This window comes from Aethalodelphis obliquidens, unplaced genomic scaffold (assembly GCF_003676395.1).
Source record: "Aethalodelphis obliquidens isolate GAN/ISIS:26980383/991018 unplaced genomic scaffold, ASM367639v1 scaffold11, whole genome shotgun sequence".
Classification (NCBI taxonomy): Eukaryota; Metazoa; Chordata; class Mammalia; order Artiodactyla; family Delphinidae; genus Aethalodelphis; species Aethalodelphis obliquidens.
The window spans coordinates 451,466-474,469 of NW_020837955.1; the positions used below are offsets into that span (position 1 = coordinate 451,466).

Consider the following 23,004-nt stretch of genomic DNA (forward strand, 5'->3'; position numbering starts at 1 on the left):
GACCTGCTGATCTCAGGGCAAGCTGCTTTTCCTATAACCAGAACCCACTTTGTAGGACAGGTTCTATGGAGAAAAAAATTTTTTTCTTCTGTCAGACATTTATGGTTAATCATTGACATTTTCTACATTTAAAAAAAGTCTCTCAAGTAAGTCTGGGTGATAGGTTAGCATGAAAGAAGAGCAAACAAATCCACTAATGTTTACTTTAGTTGACTAGAAAACTGAACTTTCATTCCTTGCATGTCACCAAGTATGGTTTAGAATCTTTACGTTGTAAATTGCTGTGGGGAGTAGATCATAGAGCAGAAATTGGGTTGCTGGAATGGACTTGTCATGAATTATTCATTCACTACCTAGTTCCTAGGAAATCAGCTGGAGGAAGTAGTTAGTCCAGTTTGATCACAGGAGTGGTATGCTAAGGGCTCTAGCAAGCCCTTACAAGTCCAGCAGCAGCCACGATGTGCTTCTGCTGGGTGCTGTAGGGCAGCAGCTGCCGTGCATTGCAGGCGGAACCAAGGAATATGCTGCTGGGGGAGAGCTGCACTGAGGACTCCCTGATGCTTCTTGCCAGAAAATGAAGCTTCAGGTAGGAGAAGTGCCCTGTTAGCGTGGCCAGATTTCTCATGGATCTTAGGGATGCCATTAGGCCTTATGGAACAAATCTGCATAGAACTGGAGTTGCTCAAGGGTGCCTCACTAGTGAGGTTGCCAGCCAAAGAAGCTTAGCAGTTTATTTCCATTTTCAAGGGTGTACTTTGTTTCTAACAAAACCATTCCTTGAAATTGTGAAAAGTATTCTTGTGCCAAATAAACATTTAAGTCTATAAATTATAGCATATGTTTTAATGATATCTCCTACCCTTGGTGTAAAAAATATCTTTTTTATTGACATAATATTGGTCATATAATTTAAAATCATGGAATTATGAGAGAGACAACTTAGTTTATAATTTGCATGAGCACAGCTGCAGGCTCCATTGTATTTTCTAGAGGAAAGGCACCTTGGTTCTTTCTGCTGGAGCATTCAGTTTGGGAAGATCTTTTAGCTTCTCATCAGATGGGAAATGCATAAAAGATGGAACAGTAACAAAGGGTCTTTGTTCTGTTTGTTGGTATTATTTACTGTGTGTACACGCGCACGCGCACTCTCTCTTTCTCTATCTTTCTCAGTAAGCCAGACATGTAATTTCATTTGGCAGGGACATTCTAATGTTGCCATTTGCATGTCTGTCTTATTTTGTATGGATGCTCTCTCTGTTAACTTTGCTGAGGCTATGAGTTGCTCTTGAGCTGGAGGGACAAAAGTAGTAAAGATGAAAAGAGTCAGCCTCAAGGAATCTGGGCCAAATCGGATATACATATTTCATTATGAAATACCATTTATAGTTTTGAAACTCTTAAGTAAACAAACATCCCTTGAACACATACACTCTGAGCTCTGAGACAACCAGTGAAGATCAGCAGTCTCCTTCTGCATCATTTTCTTAAGCTCCACAAGAGAAAGGGATCTTTGTTTTGTTCACTCATCATTCCCAAGGGCCTAGAACAGTACTGGGCACATAGTAGGTGGTTAGTAAATATGTTCCCTGAATGAGAATGTTCTGTACTAAAGAAAACAGTCTTCCTGCAAAGGTTATAGTATTTACAGTGTTGCAGTTTCTATGAAAACTTTTACAACAAATGTATTCTGAATTGTATTGGTAAACATTTTTCAGGTAACTTCAAGGAATTATGTATTTCTTGGATATATAAAGAGTTTTAAAGCAGCAGAAATTAAAATCCATTCATTTTACTGTTAAGGTTTTTTAACCTTAACAGGTTAAAACATTCATTTTAAATTAAGTTCATTTAAATTAATTTTAAATCTTTTAACCTTAACAGGTTAAAACATTCATTTTAAATGAATGTTAAACCTTAACATTCATTTTAAATTAAGGTTTTTAAAAAAATCAACAGTGAATACAAAGACCTTTCATTTTTTGGTGTAACTTTATTTCATGTTCAAAAAATGAAAATTACTTAATGGAAAATGTATTTGGAAAAGACTGTATTCATCAATACCTTACTAGGAATATTATCATTCTAATCATGCTATGTTACATGTAACATTTTAAAAAGCATTTATCATTCTATGTCAGAAGGCTTTTAAAACTGTAAACCCATTTATTCATAACTTCTAGGGTAAGTTTAAGACTGCAGTATGTTTGGAGCTGAGTGGAACTAAGCAGGGCAACATATTCCCCATAGATAATATCACATTTGAGAGCTCAGTGGAACCAAAAGGGGTCATCTCTGTTGACTTCTCTCTCCTCCCCGCTCCCACAAAAGCCCACTTTATAAAGGACAAAACTGAAATCCAGAGAACATAGACGAATGGCCCAAGAACAAATGGTTAGCTGTTATGGTTTTACACTTGACCATCTCAAATTTTTTAGTTGCTTGTTACTTTATTATTGCCACATTAAAGCTTAAAAAAATGAAGCAGATAATCACACTATTATAAATTTGGACTATATTATTTTACTGAAGACAACTATTAGTGCATCTTGCATTACTTTAAATAAATTGTATTAGTTTATTTGTTGAAATACAGTTTTATAAATTGTAGACTTTTCACCGTTTTGTGATGTATTTTTTTTCCTGAGTTAAAATTGTAATGGCTAAATGTGCCCTAAATTTTATTTCAAATTTGGACTTTTTTATCAAATGATATTTTGTTCTATTTTTGTTACTCCTTAAAACTATCTGGGTTTTGCTTTTATTTTTCAGATAGATGTAGATTGTTGCATAATTTTTCTGAGTTCTTTTTACCGACTATATTAGTCTGCTTGGGTTGCCTTAATAAAACCTTACATGTGTGGAGACAGAGAGGTATCTCTCTCCCATCTCAAAGGGATAAGCAAACTGTGGTAAATCCATGCAATAGAATGTTACTTAGCTGTGAAAAGGAATGAATTATTGATACATACTGCAGCATCAGCAAACCTTGAAAACATGTTAAGTGAAAGAAACCAGACACAAATGGCCATATTTTGTCTGACTCCGTTTGTATGAAAGACAGAGATAGAAAACAGATGAGTGGTTGCTAGGGGCTTGGAAGAGGGGAATGGTGTTTTGTTTTAGGCTAGTGAAAATGTTCTGGAACTAGAGAGGGATGATGGTTGCTGAACATTTTAAGTATACTAATGTCATTGATTGTGCACTTTAAAATGGTTGAAATGGTAAGTTTTCTGTGTGTTTTACCACAAGAAAAACCAAAAAAGATGAGCTTACAACCAGAAAAGTATTTTTTCAGGAAAAGGTAAAATCATGATTCTCATGAACATATATTAAGGAATTTATTATACTCATGTGATATGAAAGAACTAGCAGATGTTTAACCAGTTCAAAGGAAAAGTCAGAAGAGCACCAATTTATGTAAAGGAAATATTGAGAACTGCAAATGGAGACAAAACTGATTTTTCCATGGGAGGGGGGTGGAAGTCAAAAGTCACTCTCAAATAGGACATCACTTACTTATTAAGTACCTACATTGTACAAAGAATTGCACATAGCTCATAGTTTTCCATTGAAACTCAACATTTTCCCCCTATAGTCTCCCCTCTTTTGCTAAAAATCTCATAGAAAAATTATTCTTGATCAAAATTAAGATCCTATTGGATTTGGCCTGATTATTTATATAGGGACAGCAAGAGTGTTAATTTCCCTTATGGGCCTTCTTAAGTTGCTTTGCTGGAAGTTTTTCTAAGGAATATCAGAGTGGATTTTTTAAAGGCTCATTATTTGTGGTCCTAACATTAGGAAGCCAAACCAAGAACTTGCTATCAAATTTCACTTATAGCACCTATAAATTTTCCTAATTTCTTGAGGTCCCCCCAATACTCTGTTTCCTAGGCCTGCCAGGAAGTGGCTTTCCTTACTTGTCTGTAAGGCTGGGAACCTTGTAAGCCAGTTTTTCCAAGAAGGGCTCTGAAAAATACAACCTGAGTTCCTTAAATGTGCCTGGTCGTATCTGATTGAATGAGCACCATCCTTAAATGTGAGCTTAGCTGCAAAATCAGAGTTTCCAATTATGTCCTAGTAAGAAAGAGGACAGATTCTTATTGAACCTATGCAGGTAACTTTATTGCTATGAAGATAAGAATATGCAATAAGAGTTATGAATTCTGGAGGGCTCAGGCAGGGAGAATAAGATATCATTGACGGGTTTCATTTCAGTTTATAAAAGCAGAGTCTACTAAATTATTGTGAGTTAAAGGAAAGAGAAAGAGTTTCCTTATATATTTAGGAAATAGTATCAAGAATGTTTAAAAAAAAAACTAACAATATTCCCTCATCAATTCATTTAACCTTGTTCGATTAGTTCTTATTGCACTGAATCTTGGTAAGAGTTCTGGAAATCATGACTTAGTTCACTGGTATGGTCTCAGAGTTGTTTAAATGATGCCATCAGAAGCCTGTACGCAAAAGTACCTGGTATAGTCCTTTTCCATGGGCCTCTGACACAGCCCTCTAGCCTGTAGCTGATTGCAAGAGCTTTCAAGGAAACATCAGACTAAAATAAACAAACAGAAAATATCTGTAGATGGCAGAAGACTTAAAATGGCAGTGCTTACTCTATTAGTGATAATTTTAAAAATGAAATGTCTTATGAGAGTGTTTATTTCAAGAAACATGTAACTGGCAGGGAAATTTGGCTATTTCTTCGGCATGCAAAACAAGATAATTAAGTCTGTCCCCCCCAAATTTTAGACAAAATAATTATAAACGTAATAAACTCTATATTTAAGGAATGCAATGAACAGTACATCTGATTTATAAAAAATGAATGAGCTTAAACTTTACAGAGAAAAAAATCTTCAGATATAATAATCCTTAGACATTAATGTACCATGAATACAACACAAATATATCAGGACTGTCAAGTAAAGAGATTCAGTAAGTCTGAAATAGGTCCTAAACTTTCTGTATATTAATGAAACTCCATAGTAGGTGATGGGAATCCCCAACTGAAAACCATTGGCCAAAAGATGCTAGATTCAAATATTTAAAGTAGTGACCACGTTAACATTTAAAAAAAATAACAGAAATCATGTCTGATAACAGCTACAGAGTACAGAGCAGCACCAGGACTCTGATAAATAGAAATGTATCATGACAGTGCAGTACTGACAGATCTCATTTCCTAACTCTTCCCATGCAGTTCATCAATAGTAACAAATCAAGAAAACCTAGTTAGTCTCACTACCTTTCCTTTTATAGGATGAAAAGATAAACCTTTGTGATTTTTCAGGGCTCCCCTGGGATATCTCAAAGACAGGTTTAGGAGCAAAAGATATCATGAAATTTTGATTTCATTTTATTTTACATTTAGGATTTGATTTTGTGAAGACAAGAAACCAAAAGTTTTCAGGAGATTTGAACATTTAAAAGAGAAATTGGATCATGGGTACTTGAGAAACAATGACTACTCATTTTAATATTTACTCTAGCTTTTTTTTATATATAAATTTATTTTTGGCTGCGTTGGGTCTTCGTTGCTGCACATGGGCTTTCTTTTTTTTTTTTTTTTGGTTGCGGCGAGCAAGGGCTACTTTTCCTTGTGGTGCGCAGGCCTTTCATTAAGGTGGCTTCTCTTGTTGCTGAGCACGGACTCTAGGCATGCAGGCTTCAGTAGTTGTGGCTCGCGGGCTCAGTAGGTGTGGCTCGAGGGCTCTAGAGCACAGGCTCAGTAGTTGTGGCGCATGGGCTTAGTTGCTCCGTGGCATGTGGGATCTTCCTGGACCAGGGCTCGAACCCATGTCCCCTGCATTGGCAGGCATTGGATTCTTAACCACTGAGCCACCAGGGAAGCCCAGTGACGACTAATTTTAAAGTGACAATAAACATTTGAAAAATAAGCATAGAAGGTAACATTATTGTAAAGAATTTAACTCTTTCATAAGTGAGGAACCTTTGCTTTCTCCTTAAATCAAGGACATAATAAAGTTAACATAAAAAGCACAGAAAATTAATCTGATAAAACACAGAGTCTGTTACCTAGGGATATTGTAGAGAAGGTAAAGAATAACTCTACTGAGAATAAAGAGGTTAAAGAATAACCTCTTACTGAGAGAAGACCAATTATCAAGAAAATTTATAATTTTAACAGTTAAAATAAAATTCTAGTTTTGCATCAGCATAATATTTGATACTAAAGGAATTACAAGCTCTTTTATGAAATCTCATTAATTAACCCATCAAGGATGAGCCAGCTTGGGCTAGGGCAAATAAAATTCCCGTTCCTCAAACCTACAACTTTCTTGTTTTGTTCTTCACAAGTTCTTTCTCATTCTGGAATAACCAGCCCTTTTATTTCAGGACAAAACTATTTTTTCCCCTTAATAAACCAAAAACCCATCTCATTACTGAACACATAAAGTTGTACCTCTTGTTCACCATTGCTTCTAGTGGTCTCATTCACATGTGTTAGTTTTGACTTTTAACCAAAACAACTTCTGTTACACAGAGGAAACTAGAGGGTGGATAATTGTGAGCTGTCACACACTATCATTTTAGCAGACTAGCAGGGCTAACATCCAGCGTTAATACAACTTTTTATAGCTACACATATTCTTATACAAGTCTTGTAGAGACAAAAATTGAACACGTTTAACAGATTAACAGATTCAAAGATGCAGTCTCTTTGTAGCACATAGAAATATGAAGCAAAAGTATATAAATTTAAAATTATGCTTACTAATAAATGTTTCAGTATTCTCACTTACAAATATTCTAGGCATCCAAATATAAGTTCATCAGAATAATGATTGAATTTGGTTAAACACAGATTTACATTTTTCATAATCTTAAACATTAGGTAGAGGTAATGGTAGTTTTTTCAATCAGAAAACTTATAAGTTTGGGGGCTTCCCTGGTGGCGCAGCGGTTAAGAGTCCGCCTGCCGATGCAGCGGACACAGGTTCATGCCCCGGTCCAGGAGGATCCCGCATGCCGCGGAGCGGCTGGGCCCGTGAGCCGTGACCGCTGAGCCTGCGCGTCCGGAGCCTGTGCTCCGCAACGGGAGAGGCCACAACAGTGAGGGGGCCGCGTACCGCAAAAAAAAAAAAAAAGAAAACTTATAAGTTTGGGGAAAATACCCAGATAGAATAAAAATCTATGCTTATACTTAACACCGATAAATCAGAAAAGACATAGCTATGTTTATTAAACTATAAATATGAAGCCAGTCTCATTTGCCAAAAGTTTGCCTAAATTATGTTAATCTGATTTCTTAAGACATTTCTGAATTGGTTTCTGTAGGGATGTTTTTATAATCTAGCACACTGAAAGTATTAGAATTTCACCTTCCCTACTTTCTAGGAATTTTAGGAATACTCTATTTATACAAGTACTTACCTATATAAGTCAGCTTCTGGTTCTAGATTCCCTTAATATCAGAGATTTTATAATCTAATAAGATTTATAATCTAATTTAATACCATTCCTAGGTTGAAAATTATTACATCTTCACACAATGAAAGTTAAAGACCTTTCTGAATGACAGACACATAGACATGCAGACACAAAGCTTATAGCTTCAGTTCCAAAATTTCAGCCATGGGTCAAGAGTAAACATAAAATTACAAAATTCATTGGTCTGTATCAAAGAGCTGTTTTCTTTCCTGTGGCTATGAGTTCTTAATTGACTTGAGCTCTGAACAGACAAATAGACAAACAGAAAAAACTAACAAATCAGATTATCTATAGTCTTACCCATTAACCCATTTATAGAAATACAGAGGTTATAAAGATGATGAGACCATAAAACCAAATTCCCAATGGAAAATAATTTATCAGAGGTAAACAAATCAAGGCAAATATAGTAGAGAGCCAAAGTTCTCTCCATTCCAAGCAGATCCCAGTTTTCCCTCCCAGGATATTTGAATAGGATAGGATCATGTGGCTTGAATAGGATAGCTCTAAGAGATGGCTCTGACTGTCCTAAAGGAATTAATGTTATCCTGGCCTTCAGCCATTCACTGTGGCAAGGAGTAGGGGCAGAATGTTGCTAGGAAACAGAAATTCCCTCCTAGCTCAGACAGTGGCTAGACCAAAAGACTGGCATTAGTTACCAGCCTATGCCATTGATGAGAAACAAATAAATGGATAGCAACTTAACTGTAACAGAATTTGGCACCAGGACCTGGAGAGTTGCAAGTAACAGACCCTAATGTGGAAATTGACCAAATGGATTTAAGTGGTGATAGATAGGCAATCTCTTGTCAACAGTGATTGTTTTAGGCCAGTCAGCACCCACTCCTAGAGCTGGGAGTGGGAACCAATCCTACTGAAGGGCAAGGCTGGGAAAATCAGGGCAAAGGTGTCTAGTTGAAAGCAAATATTAGGACTTTGTAATATTCCCCTTTTGCAGAAAAGTAAAATATTAAACTTTAGATTTTCTTGTACTTTTATTTCCCAAATTGAGCAATTTGATTATGATACCATGGGCATGGATTTCTTTTAGTTTATCCTTTTTTGAGTTCATTCACCTTCTTTAATCTGTAGGTGTATGTCTTTCTCCAAACTTGGGAAAATTGTAGCAAGTATTTCTCCAAATATTTTTCAGCACTGTAATTCTTCTTTACTTTTTGGATTCTACTGATAGGACTGTTAGACTGTTTTGCTTCACAGATCCCTGAGATCTGTTCATATTTTTTAAAAAATCTTTTTTCCTCTCTGTTGATTAAATTGAATACTTTTTCTATCAAGTTCTTGATTCTTTTATTCTGTCATCTCTCTGCTATTGAGTCCATTTTACTTCAAGAGTGTTGTGATTGCTCGTTTGAGTATATTTATAATGGCTGCTTAAAGTCTCCATCAGATCTCAGCACCTCTATCATCTTGTTATTAGTGTCATCTTGTTACTGGTGTCCCATCCTTTATTTTTAACCTGTTTGTATTTACGTATTTACAGTGTTTTTCTTGTAGGCAGCATGTAGTTATGTCTTGCTTTTTTATTCAGTCTGAAAATCTCTGACTTTTAATTAGGGTGTTTAAACTGTACAGTTCACATACACACACATAAATACATACACCTGTATGTGTATATAGCTAAACTTTTATATTATAACTGTACATTCATAAATAGTTGTAAAAAATGATAGAGAAATCATGTATTCTTACCCCACTCCCTCTTTCTTCTCTTTTTCCTCCTATCAAATGCTCTCTAAGAATTCCTTTTTGTTTTATCTATGGTGTTAATAACTATATATCTTTGTATAGCATTTTCAGTGTTTGCTTATCTTTGGAAGTTTTGATTTGATTGATTTTTATATCTTAAATCTCTTTAACTTTTTGAACATTTGGAAAACAGTTATAATAGTATTTTGATGTCCTTTTCTGCTGATTCTAACATGTGTACCAGTTTTAATTGACTATTCTCCTCATTAGAGGTCATGTGTGATTCCTTCTTTGCATCTCTGGTATAAATAATTTCTACTGCATACCAAATTGCAGAGCAAAGCACTTGTATGATTGAGTTGCTGCCTGAACTAGTTACATTTTTTAATGGAATATAATTTTTACTTGAAAGAATAACAGTCAAACTATAGTTATTTTGACTTGGGTATTTGGCAAACATTTTCTCTAAATTGAATTAATGAGCCAGTCTTTCACTTTAAGGAAAGCAAGCAACAGTTTTTGTTGCCAAATTTGAGGTTTCTAAGCAAAAATTAGAATATCAGAAAACTTGTATCCATCACTGTGAGCTTAGTAGCTTTTCAATAATTAAAGATTCTTCTGATGCAATTGATGGTCATATTAATGAGTGTGTGGGTTTTGATATTGCATAATAAAATATGTCAGTCTTGGAGATTTGCATAATTCAGTGAGCCAATAATCTCTAAATGGCCAAGGTGTGATGTTATAAAGTCAGGCATGGTTAAGAGATTGTTTCAAAGAAAGATGGGGCAGTTGATTTTAATGGAGTATTAAAAGTTCATTGGGCTTCCCTGGTGGCGCAGTGGTTGAGAGTCTGCCTGCCGATGCAGGGGACACGGGTTCGTGCCCCGATCCGGGAAGATCCCACATGCCGCGGAGCGGCTGGGCCCGTGAGCCATGGCCGCCGAGCCTGCGCGTCCGGAGCCTGTGCTCAGCAACGGGAGAGACCACAACAGTGAGAGGCCCGCATACCACACACACACAAAAAAAAGTTCATTAATATCATTTCAGAATCTAAATGCCAGGTAACTGTTGAGTTTTTGTGTAGTACAAAGAATAATATCCAAAATTGTTTCATGGTTATTAAAATACATATTCCTTTTCCAACTACGTAACTGTATAAAGCCAAATAGTCTTCATTTACTTCAGTCAAAACAGCATATCAGAGGAGATTGAATGCACAAGCAGATATGAGAATCCAGCTGTCTTCTATTAATTAGACAATAACAAGATTCATAAAAATGTAAAAACATGCTACTCTGCTCACTTTAGTTGTTTGTTTGGAAAAATAGTTTTTCATAGAAATGTTATTTATTTTAATTTGGTTTATTGTTAATTCTAAATAAATTAAGAGATTCATATTTTTTAAATTGTCCATTTTAATTTCTAATATGGTAAATATCAATAGATATAACTCACATAAACAAAAGGTTTTTGGAGTCCTCGGTAATTTTTTATGTTGTGAAGGAGTCCTGAGACCAAAGGTACTGCTGTTCCTCCTGGCATGGCATATATATTCCAGGGTGGCTGAGGGCAGGAGGAATGCTGGAGAAAGGAATAGCAGTTTCAGGAAAGGAAAATGTTTTCCCAGAAACCCTCAAGGGTAATATCTTTAGAGAGAACTTTCTTAGATATTTACCCCTCGTTGCAAAATAGTGTGAGAAAGTGAGAACTTTTGGTTGGGTCTGCTGCTGCTCAGAATAAAGTTGGAGTTCTGTTGGTGGTGATGGATATTGAGTAGACAGTTACCCATGTCTGTTACACATAAGTTGGTGTGTGTGTGTGTGTGTAATGACTGGTCATGTTCAGAGTTTCAGGGAAACTCCCACATGAAGTTCTTTTGTTTGACTACTTTATACAGAGTCCCCAAAACTTGCTTAGACACCTCACCTCATTGTCTTCTTGTTAATTCTTGGCTTTTTCCAGGGCATGTTTGGTCTCAGTAGGCTCTGCATCTTGGCTCTACCCGCAAGGTACATTTTATTGGAGTCACATATGGACTTGCAAAATCATTTACAGGACTGATTAAATTGTGAAATGTCCCATATTTTTCAACAGAGCTTCTCTTTATCTTTGTGATTTGGTAACTTTTTACATTAACAAAACTTTCCTTTCTCACACCTTAACTCAGTTTTTTCCAATCTATTTATCAATCTGTTCCCTGACTGACTTATTTGTATTAACTCAATTGTGAGCTCACTGCCATCTTTTGCACAGAAATTTACCTTTTCAGTAGTCATGATTTGCTTTATAAAAAATGAGTCATAGCCTTTATGGATTATTCTGGCCTGGGATTTAGAATCAGACTTGCATCTTAAAGTGTGGCCTGGGGACCAGCAGCATGGGAGTTACCTGGGAGCTTATAAGAAACACAGAATCTCAACCTTCCTCAGACCTAACAATCTGCATTTTAGCAAGTCCGTAAGTAATTCAAGTGCACAAGTTTTCAGAAGGACTGGTCTAAGGGAGACAACAAGTGAGAAGAGGGCATGGAGCTGTGTTCTGAGGAGGCTTCTTGTTTAATGTAGACAAAAAGAGTCCATAAAGAGATGTGGAGATGAGAGCCAGACAGGGAGGGAGGTGTATGGTATAGCAGTGTGACATCTCCATGCCCTCTGAGGAAGGGAGGGTGCAGTGAGGCTCTCGTCTCTCCCGGGGTTACAGGATGGTGGGACCCACTGAGCAGTGACGGAACGTATTAGAGACTGTGTGAAGATAATTTGCCAGGGTTTTTATCACTTAGGCATTGAAGCTTAATTTCAGCTTGAACTGGATTGGAACTCTTTTTCTCTTTGTTATGCCTCGTTCCAGTTCTCAACATTGATGTTTGGCAAACTTTCCTTCTTCTCATTGGGAAACTTGACATTCTGACTGTAGGAGAGAATGGTGTCACCCACTCTACCTGATGTAATTTACGTATGTGCTTTTTTTATGTCATTCACCTTTTCCCTAGATGTACATTCCTCATTGAAACACTGTTTCAAGGCACTTCTGTGGTAATGTTAACATTGGCACAGGCCTAGGAATTAGATTTATTTTTGTCGGTATTCTGTGACTGATAACAGTTGTTTGTATATGGCAGTTGCATAGTAAATAAGTATGGAATGAATGAGAAACTGACTTGAATGAGTCCTGGGATTTGCTTCCTTTCAGTAAGTCCAAATAAGTGTAGCAGTGTTTAAGGAAAAAAAACCCAAAAATATGATCTTTTGAAACTGAATTGTTACTTTCCTACCAAGTAGTGGAGAAGCAATACCAAATATTGACAGCTTTCAGCCTTTAAAACATCTGTATCTTCTGGGGCTGGCTGTTTGATTTTACCAGGTAAAATATTGAATTATTCTAACAAGGAAGACAGAATAAAGGCTTTACATCATTAAATTTATTTCTCAAGTTCATAAAGTAAAGAGCAACCTTTAGATCTCAGTCTGGATTTATAATGTTACCTAGCTTAACAGCTAGGCTTCTCCCTAACTCAGTACCATTCTTTACGGAATAATGAATGTCAGAAGGTCTAGGACGTGAATTATTGCTGCTCAGAACTTTTCTGTAGATTTCCAGACGGTGTTATGGCCATTTCTTGTAAGGTAGCAGGTAATTTGATAGTGATTATAATTGGTTTTCTGTACAAATAATCCAAAGCATATGGTATCTTTGTTTTAATTTAGTAGACTAAATTAAAATTTACTAGTAAATCACCAGCAGATGAGCCTTTAAGTTGGATTCCCAGCAGTGCCTATGTTTGTCCCTAGTACGTTCTTGACTCATGAATGAAACTTGAATGATTATAAATTTACTTTTTCTGTGGACAGAGGGACTCATTTCCCAGAGAGGTAGATTTTGGTGATATATTGCCAACACCTTGAACACACTTCATACTTATTTCTTTTCCTTTATAACTATCTAATTGACGAACTTAAAGACCAAGAAACATTCTGTGAGACTAAACACTTAATAGCACTGTCTGTACTGTATTACATTTAAGAGACTTGAACTCCTATTCCTGCTCAGATTTATAAAGTAAGGGAGAATTTAATAAAATTATTCCCAAAATTACACAAACACATTGCTATAAAGACAACATTGCCAAAACACGTGCTGACTGCAGGCTACTTGGGAGGTCTTGAAACACTTCTTCATCATCATTTTAGTCATATCAAGTGTTCAGGAGCCAGGTGTACAGAAGTCAAGGCAGTCTGTGATTTGGTGGATTGAGAGGAAGGAGAAAGTCAAAATTTTCTTGGTGGCCAGCTTTCTTTAAGGAGAGCCTTGGTGGAATGGAATCAGCTGTTCCTCAAAGGAGCTTTTAAATGAGCCACCAGTTCCTTTGTACTTCCTTCTGATCAAAGAATTTTACCTACATCTCAGCCTTCTCTGATCTTCACCATGGTTATTGCATGGCATGTGAACTGAAAACGAGAATAGATAATTTAAAAAATACACGTTAAGATCATCTCTTCCATTTGTAATAGTTTTTTTATTTAACTCATTTGATTTAGAGCAAGGCTGAGTGGATTCAGGGAAGGTTACTTTATTATTTTTAAAAATCAGATTTACATTTGGAACATTTGCTTTTTTTAGAAGTTTATAGTGTGGAATATTATTGTATTCGTTTGCTAGGGCTACCATAGCGAAGTACCACAGACACAGACTGGGTGGTTTAAACAACAGGAATTTATTTCCTCACAGTTCTAGAGGCTAGAAGTCCAAGAACAAGGTGTCAGCAGGTTTTTCCTGTGGACCCTTTTGCTTAATGTGTAGATAGGTGGTATCTTCTCCCTGCATCTTCTGTGTATATCTGTGTCCTAATTTCCTCTTCTTCTAAGGACACCATTCATATTGGATTAGGGCCCAGCTTTAATGGCCTCATTGTAACATAGTTACAATGTTAAAGATTCCCACCTCCAAATGTAGTGGCATTGTGAGTAATGGGAGTTAGGACTTCAACATATAAATTGGGGATGGGAGGTTAACAATTCAGTCTGTAACAATTGTGTATCAGGGAGGTCAATTTAAAAGCAGAAAGAACAGGTAGAATTACAGGAAGAAATGAAGAGAACATAAATGAAGGCATTGACAATAGAAATGGAGATGGGATTTGAGATTGAGAGACATTAGGGAGGAAGAATTTGTTTTTAAGACTTTGTGACTTGAAGGTGGAGGAGTGTGAGACGGAGGAGGCTAGCAGGACTCTCAGATTTCTCTAACCCAGGAGGACAAACAGGCTTGAGGGAGTAGGTGTGAGCTGTGCAGTATCCCTGCAGAGTACCCAGTACTTTGCAGCCAGACAGCCTGGGTGGGGTCATCTGTCCTGCTTTCCCCTTCCACATCTTATAGCAGCTCCTCATCGCATGGACCACATGGTATACAACTGAACACGCAGCTTCTTGCTTCTGAACCTACACTTGAATGCTTCTTAAGATACTTACTACTGCCGTCTTATTTTTACAGTTAGTTCCAAATTCCTGTTCTTTTCTTGTTAATAAATTCCTTTAGGGCAAGGACTATTGTTTTATTCATCTTTGCCAAATTCTCCAGTATCTCATAGCTGGCCTGGTGCATAATAGTTTGTGCACAGCAAATTCTAGTTGAGGGAATGATTTGTTAGTAGGATTGTTATGTTCAATTACTTGTTTGCCCATTTTAATCAAAGCTTGATACTTAACACCTGTTTGGTTTTTTGCAGCATGAGAAGACTTTGGGACATTCCATGAGTCATTCAAGTAACATTTCTAAGGTAGAGTGCTACTGAAATATGTTATTTTTGTAGCTTGGGGTTTTTATATTCTTATACCTGGCATGTGTTTACACTTTTCTCTTTTAAAGACATAAAGTTATCAGTTCATTACTTTAATCCGCTCTGGGACCATGTGAGGTATATAGCAGTTATATTTTTCTAGTGAGGCAATTCTAGCTTTGTGTTGGGGGAAGTGACTGATAGGAGAAAACCCCATTTCTTCCAGTAGAAATTGTTTACTTTCAGGTAAAAGAAATCTCAGAGAGTCACCAGAGAATCTGTCACCTCAATTAGGAATGCATTTGCCTGATGGTAATAAAAAACCAACTCTACTGACTTAAATAACTATAGATTTCTGTTGTTCTGATGACAAGATGTCTGGAGGTGGATGGTTCAGGGCTGACGCAGTGCTCACAGATGTTGCCGGGCATCTAGGCTCCTTCCGCTTTCTTTGTGCCACCTTCCTTGGCACGTTGTCATCCTCATGTTTGATCTCAAGGTGGGAGCTGGACCTCCAGGCACCCTGGCTGTGGTCTGTCAGCTGAGAGTGACCCTTTTCAACAGGAAGGCAAAAGCTTTCCCAGAAGCGCCCCTCAGCTGCCTGACTTCTGCTTACATCTCACTGGCCAGAACTGGATCATAAGACCCCCGCCAGCTGGAACGTGGCTAGGAAAAGGAGGGCAGAGGGGTGAATCGGCAGCCAACAGCACCTGATACACCTGTGGGGTAGTCACTTGAGTAGCCTGCCGGGAGCACATCAGATGCTAGGGGTGACCCCGGAGCCAGCAGACAGTGTCTCCCATGCCGTGAGCTTGCTCCCATGCACTGCTCATCTCTCAGCCTAGACACGGGCTCTAGCCAACCCGTTGTCCATACAGGTGTGTCTATGAAGGTTCCTTGCAAAGATGGATTTTCTCTCGCATCATGTCTGTGTCAGATCCTGACAGGAAGATCTGAATAGTGTGGCAAAACCTATTCTGCTGTCTCAGGCCTCTTAATTTCTCTAAAATAAACAGTGACATTATATGCCAAATGTTTTTTATTCATATCACTCTATAGTATACTTTTGAATTAAAAGTAGAATGTAGAAAATCCTTTAAGACATTAATCATCTGTTCTTAGGCATACTTGTGATCTAATCATGTCATTCTGCCACTGAATTTTGCATGAAAAGAAAAGTCCACAGTGCTTAGTGTGCCTAAAGGCCATTTACAGAGTGCTTCTTGGTTCATTGCTGACCTGACCTTCCCCCAGACCAGTGGAGGGTAGCTTCAGCCACCTCATATAACTACCTTTCACCAAATACTCTCTGCTGTTCCAACCTCCTTTTCTTTTCTTTTGCTGTCCCTTCAGCCAGGAATGCTGGAGCTATAGAACTGTGTAGTGGTAGATCATTACTGTCTGAGTAAAATGGCCAGTTTTGCCCTACTACTTTTTGAAGGAGCTGTCCAACATATAAGCATAGAGAAAAGTAAGAAGGCATAGATCTAAATGGCCTGTCTGGTTAAGTTGAATTAAACATTTTAAAAGCACACAGTAGCACTCATTGCCTTGCTCCAATGGCTAAGAGCAGTTCTGAAAGATGTTATTATCCTGTGCCTCAGATACATGTTTCTTGTTTGTTTATGGTTTTAGTAAGATTTTATTTGAAGGAAAGTTTCCTACTATAGTTAAAAAAGTTTGTAAACTCATGGCTTACAATGTCTAGAGGAACATTTGTTGGGCTTGTCACAGGCCTGGAGCATGGGCCTTCTGAGTTGCTCTGTGAGGGTGTTAGAGGGTTAGGTGGACAAGGGTTTCTAGCCATGTGACTTTGAGGAAGGATACTCCTCTGAACTTTAATTTCTTGATGAGTAAAATTAGGGTAATTATACAACCTTCAGGCTTGCTCTGAGACTTAGGGATAATGTTGGCAAGGAGCCATGGGACAGCTTCCTCATTGCAATGAGTCAGTAAACTGACTCTTGTCAAACTTGGTTGAACCCTGGTGATCTTAGGTTGATTGGGTCAGGATAGTCCTTGATGGTAGCTGCTATTATGTCGTTACTGATCAAAGACAGAACCATAGGCAGACTTCGTTTCATTGCATTTCACTTTATTGTACTTTTCAAATATTGCGCTTTTTACAAACTGAAGGTTTGTGGCAACCTTGCATTGAGCAAGCCTGTCGGCACCATTTTTCCAACAGCATTTGCTCTCTTCTTGTCACTGTGTCATGTTTTGGTAATTCACTAAATATTTCAAACTTTTTCATTAGTAGTATTATATTTGTTATGGTGATCTGTGATCAGTGATCTTTGATGGTACTATACGACTTGCTGAAGCCTCAGATGATGGTCAGCATTTTTTAACAGTATTTTTAAATTAAGGTATGTACTTTCTTTTTTAGTTATAATGTTACTTCAAAGTTAATGGAGTACAGTATAGTGTAAACGTAACTTTTATGTGCACTGGGAAACCAGAAAATTTGTGTGACTGGCTTTATTGCGATACTTGCATTATTGCAATGCTCTGGAACTGAACTCACAATATCTCTGAAGTATGCCTGTATATGCTTTAAGATAAATATCACCTGGGGGTGAAAATTAAGAAGTCTAATCAAAACTCTGGCTTTTTTCCTTTTTTCCTTCTTGCACACATTTTTATTGTGTGTTCTCTGTGCCAGGCACTGAGCTCTAGGTGCTAGCATAAAATGATGAGCAAAACAAACAAGGCCGCTGACATGGAGCTTTCCTGTAGGCAGGGTTGGAATTTTCTGAAAAAGAAGTTTTAGCTCCACACTTCCACACTCTTAGAAACAGGGGTACTGTGAAAGCCTCAAAGCTTTCAGAGCAGAAAGAAGATTTGGGTCTATTGCATTTCCACAGCAGGAGTTCCTGCACACTTAACTGGGATCAAAAGAAAACCTCAGGAGTGGGGAGTCTTGTGTGCTCACACCACTAACTTCCCAGTGATCCCCTCAGCATGAAATTTTGTTGTAAAATGTGAGCCTCCTTAAGTATGTTAGGCATGAACCAGTTAAATGGGGTTGCAGAACAGAGGGCAGGACTGCTGTGCAAGATAACTAGTTTTTTTTGTTTTGTTTTGCGGTACGCGGTCCTCTCACTGTTGTGGCCTCTCCCGTTGCGGAGCACAGGCTCCGGACATGCAGCCTCAGCGGCCATGGCTTACGGGCCCAGCCGCTTCGCGGCATGTGGGATCTTCCTGGACCGGGGCACAAACCCGTGTCCCCTGCAGCGGCAGGCGGACTCTCAACCACTGCGCCACCAGGGAAGCCCAAGATAACTAGTTTTTGAGAATGCAGTTCTTCCTTGTATTTATAAAATGGGCCTGTTGTTTGAAGCTACTTTTAGGCCAAGATATGTAAAACTCTTATCTTCAGTGTAGCAAACATACTTAAGCAGATACTTCATACCCTTGAGATGGAAGATACAAAGAAAGTTCAGACCATGGACATGTTTTATGCTACCTGAGATCTCTGCTGTCTTGTCAAGAGACTTTTCCTGCCAGCTCAGCCTCTAGCTGGATTTCAGGCTAGTTTGTGCTCACATTAGTCAGTCACCTGCAGTCTGCATTATGCTCCTGTTAAAAAACTAGTACAAAATGTTCTTTCGATGTGTTGCCTAAACTCTTATTCTATCACCCACCACTGGTCCTGATTCTGCCCTTTGTGAACTAGAGCTCTGACAGACAAGGGGATTTGGGAGGCTGTGTGGTGCAGAGAGGGGAAGGGCTAGAGGTAGGGTCTCTGCTGTAGGAGTGATGTTCAGCCCCTGGCTGACAGGTGGCCTTCACTCCCAGGGTGACTTGGAACACGGGCTGGTGGGGGGAATGCAGCGAGATACTGACACAGCCTTCGGGGGACTTGGGTGATCACGGAGGCTGCTCCTGGAAGGCCTGCCATGTTAGGGTGAGATGACGTGACTCCCTGTCCAGGGGTGTTGTACCACCACTGCCCACCACCTGCAAGCTGTCTCATCGCTCGGCATAAAGTATCCTCAGTTGTAACGTATACAAGGAGGCCCAGTGCAGCGTTTAGGAGTATTGCATGAGTTCAGATTTTGTCCAACACTTAACTGTGTGCAAGACATTATGCTTTGAATGCTGAACTAAACAGAGAAGAGAGGAATAAGTAGAGTGCCATAAAATACCCGCAGACAGAATTATTATGAAGGTGAAAGAAAAGGGGCTAAGGTACAGAATTATGAGGGACCGAAGTTAAAAGGGCTGCTCGGAGAAGGTATGGCTGAGGAGGGGATACTTAAAGCAGGACATAAAAGGTAAAAAGGAGCTGGCCAGAATGGGGTTAAACTGTAGTAGAAAACTGGTTTGTCACCGTCTTGGGAAATCCAGTTCTTTAGGTAAAGATGAAAGGCAGGTATTTGCAGCCTTGGTCACTGGGAGTGATGGCTGTCATGGCCACCCAGTTGCAAGGTACCTGTAAACCCTGGGGCTGTGTTGGTTGGGACCATTCCAGTGAGGACCACTGTACTTTGACCTAAAACCCTTTAGAGGAAGGTTAGAATTCCCTGAGGCGGCTTAAACTCACTCTGTCCGAATAGAATTTTTTAAGATAAAAGGAATTGGCCTAGGCCAGGTTCACTGAGGGGGCTGGGCTTTCTTGAGCCTCTGCTGATACCTCTCAAGGGAGCCTTATGTACGGGAAAGGGCAGCACACAGACATGGCGTTAGTTTACTGAGAATGCTGAGGGAAGCATTCTTATTCAACCCGGGGAATTGGATTTGGTCCAGGTGACACAATTTCTTGAACAAGTTCATGATTGGCAGCACTTACCACAGGGAGATGGCAGTGGCAGGCTAGACATCCATCATGAAGCCTGGAGCATGGGTGCCCTCCTCCCTGCAGCCAAGCAGGTTCACTAAGCTCCAGCAGTTGAAGACTGGTACCTGGCAGAATATTTTAGAGCTCTGCATAATTTTATTCAGATACCATGAACATTATGTGCCTGCCTCTGGTTAATCAAGTATTCCTGGGTAGAAGTCAGATTGGACATGTTTAACGAGCACTTAAAATTATTGCTGTTCTGTTGTTTGGCAAGCAAATCTCAATGAATTTGAGCATTGACTCTCCTGGAGCTCTTGAATATTTTCTAGTTAATGTTGCCGTTAGGTAGGAATGAGATACAGCAGAATGTCACATGTCAGATGTAAATACAGCCTTAGGATGGTGGCTTGCTGGCCACACACCTTGGTGTGATTGTCAAGACCAAGGCCTGCTTCTCTCTGTTTCTGAATACAGAGTTAACCAGTGACAGACTTAGGTTACTCAGACCTATGGGTTAAGTATAAGGCGAATGTGCCTTTCTTAATTTATACTGAAGAAAACAACTATCCCAAAGACAAGATACTTATTTTCATGCAGTAGAAACAAGGAGAATGAATTGGTGGAGTTGAATGGCATCAAGTGGTAACAGACTGCTTCACGTGTGTCATGAGCACCACATAGCTTCACTCTGGGTCCTGATGGAGCTCCATGGTCAGTGTCTTGCTGTTTGGCTCCCCTCTTATAAAGATTGATTGACCGTATTTTCTTTTCTTTTTTTTTTAACCTTCTGACTGGTTACAGTTTAATTTTTGGCTGAAACTCTAGACCAGCAGTTTTCAGTTTGCTTTTGGATCTCCTGGCAGGGAGAGGGAGAAGGTTAAACCCGGTTTCATAATAATACGAAGACATTATTTGCTTTTATTACTCTCATTCTCTCACAGGTGTACAGTGGAATTTCCAGAGACTGAGTGGCATACAAGATGGCATCTTCTCTCTGACACTAATGGAATGTGTGCTGGTGGTCTTGTGTTTTAAAAACTTCTAATATTTGGTTGATGTAACCCACATAAACATAAGAATGAAGCTCTTTGGGGGCCTCCGTTTTTTTAGCGTGTTACGGGGTCCTGAGACCAACAAATTTGAGAACCTCTGTTTTAGACATATTAAAAGAGACACAGTTACTCCAGAGTGTCCTTGTTTTATTTAGTCACCAAGTGTTCATTGAACACCTCCTGTGTGCTAGGCACTGTGCAAGGCTGAACAGCAGCAGCTTCTTGGTGAACATATTGTTCCAGTAACATCTTTTTATAAACCTTGACAAGTGCCAGGAAAGAAATGAACAGAGTACAAGGACAATGAATAATAGGGGTGAAAAGCCCTTTTTGAGGAGAAACCTGAGGAACAGCCAGTTGTGCTGGGTGGGGTGTGGCAGCATCCCCAGGAGGAGCAAGAGGTTGTGGAGTGCTCGGTGACCAATGCCGAGTCGCAGAGCAGAGAGGGAGGCTGGGCTTGGGGCGTTGGGGCCAGCAAAGGGGTTTCAAGCAGGTCCCTGAATATTCTTTTAGATTGTGGGTCGGGGAGGGCGTGTGCTTAAAGAGATAACTGATTTCATTTGTCACCTAACACATTTGGCTTTAGAGGAAGAGCCTTAACATTAAGTTTGGGGTCATCTTTCTTGTCTCCTGTGTTCCTTGTCAGTCGCATTCTCCCAGGCCAAAGGTTCACCCGCCAGGTGAGTAGCCTGGGCAGAAACTTTTCTCATCCCAGTGAGTGGACAGTGGTTGCCTCTGTTGGAATGGGGGCATTTCATCACAGATATACCTGCAAGTTTACTCTGTAGACCATCAAGCAGTAGTAGTCCACCTGGAAGCCTTCTACGCAGTGGACACATTCCAAGAATGGTGTGTGTCACATTTCTGCATCTCTGACTTTATTTGCTCCTCATAGTAGCCCTGTGGATTATTGACCTGATTTTTAAATGATTAAATTCCTGCTCCAAGTGGTGTGCTCTTGGGAGGTGGTGTGCTTAGTGGAGTGACCCGGGAACACACACAGACTGAGGACTTTGGAGTCAAAAACAGTGCTTTTGCTACCACCTCAGAATTTTCTCAAAGAATGATTGGAAATAAAAATGCATTTCAGGGCTTCCCTGGTGGCGCAGTGGTTGAGAGTCTGCCTGCCGATGCAGGGGACACGGGTTCGTGCCCTGGTCTGGGAGGATCCCACATGCCGCGGAGCGGCTGGGCCCGTGAGCCATGGCCGCTGAGCCTGCGCATCTGGAGCCTGTGCTCTGCAATGAGAGAGGCCACAACAGTGAGAGGCCCGCGTACCACAAAAAAAAAAAAGAAAAGGCATTTCAGTTATATTTGAAAAGTTAAACATTTAGGGACTTCCCTGGTGGCGCAGTAGTTAAGAATCCACCTGCCCATACAGGGGACACGGGTTCGAGCCCTGGTCCGGGAGGATCCCACATGCCACGGAGCAGCTAAGGCCATGCGCCACAACTACTGAGCCTGTGTACCTAGAGCCTGCGCTCCGCAACAAGAGAAGCCACCGCAATGAGAAGCCCATGCAACGCAGCGAAGAGTAGCCCCCGCTCGCCGCAAGTAGAGAAAGCCCACACGCAGCAATGAAGACCCAATGCAACCAAGAAATAAATAACATAAATTTATTAAAAAAAATTTATTTAAAAAAATTAAATATTTAAAAGAAGTCTGTAGCAGTAAAAGGGTCCTTTTGATTACTAAATAACTCAGAAACCCAGCCCTTTCACCATGGTATTTCTGGTGGTTTGGGGTCCTTTATATGGTTACACTTATAGTTTCTGGGAATGTGAAGCCATCTTTGCTCAGAAATCATTGTCTTCAATGTAATTTATTGAAAACAAGTTATGTTTGCAATATTCCCAACAGTAGCTTAAAGACCTGCTTTGTAAGATGAGCCATGAGAAAGTCCCTTCAGCTCTTGTCTTCCCTGTAGCAGTGCTATGACATAGGCCCCTCCTTATGCTGGGGGCATATTATTATTCACATAATTCCAACTCTCTCTAAAAGGGCACCGAAGAAAAGAATTCAGTGTTAGTGCTACTTGCTAGACAAAGCTGAGAGTCATTTATAATGGAAATCATTTTAGAATTCAGTGGTTTTTATTGTACACTCTCCTCCATGAATTCTGTATTGTACGTATTTTATATTGACTTTTTTAGCGGTCAGTTTCAATTATTTGCTATTGTGAAAGCTTGTTCTTGGCCCAGCCCTTCATCAGGAGTCAACATGTGTGT

The 23,004-nt window shown here is 39.3% G+C and overlaps 1 protein-coding gene across 14 annotated transcripts in view; it reads left to right on the forward strand.

The window, feature by feature from the left end:
- Positions 1-23,004, forward strand: part of MARCHF8 (membrane associated ring-CH-type finger 8) — a 111,788-nt gene that overhangs the window by 73,251 nt on the left and 15,533 nt on the right. For 11 of the 14 annotated variants that reach the window (XR_003433780.1, XM_027111824.1, XM_027111825.1 and 8 more), the window contains one exon: positions 14,888-14,938. The exons of 1 other annotated variant lie outside the window; for it this stretch is intronic. Coding sequence is in view for 12 of the 13 variants with exons in the window: in XM_027111824.1 (XP_026967625.1) it covers positions 14,888-14,938 (51 nt within the window). In the remaining variant the exon portion in view is untranslated. Of the gene's footprint in view, positions 1-433; positions 587-12,037; positions 12,118-14,887; positions 14,939-23,004 lie in introns of those variants that run through there. 2 more of the 14 variants (XM_027111833.1, XM_027111832.1) reach the window with 2 other exon arrangements.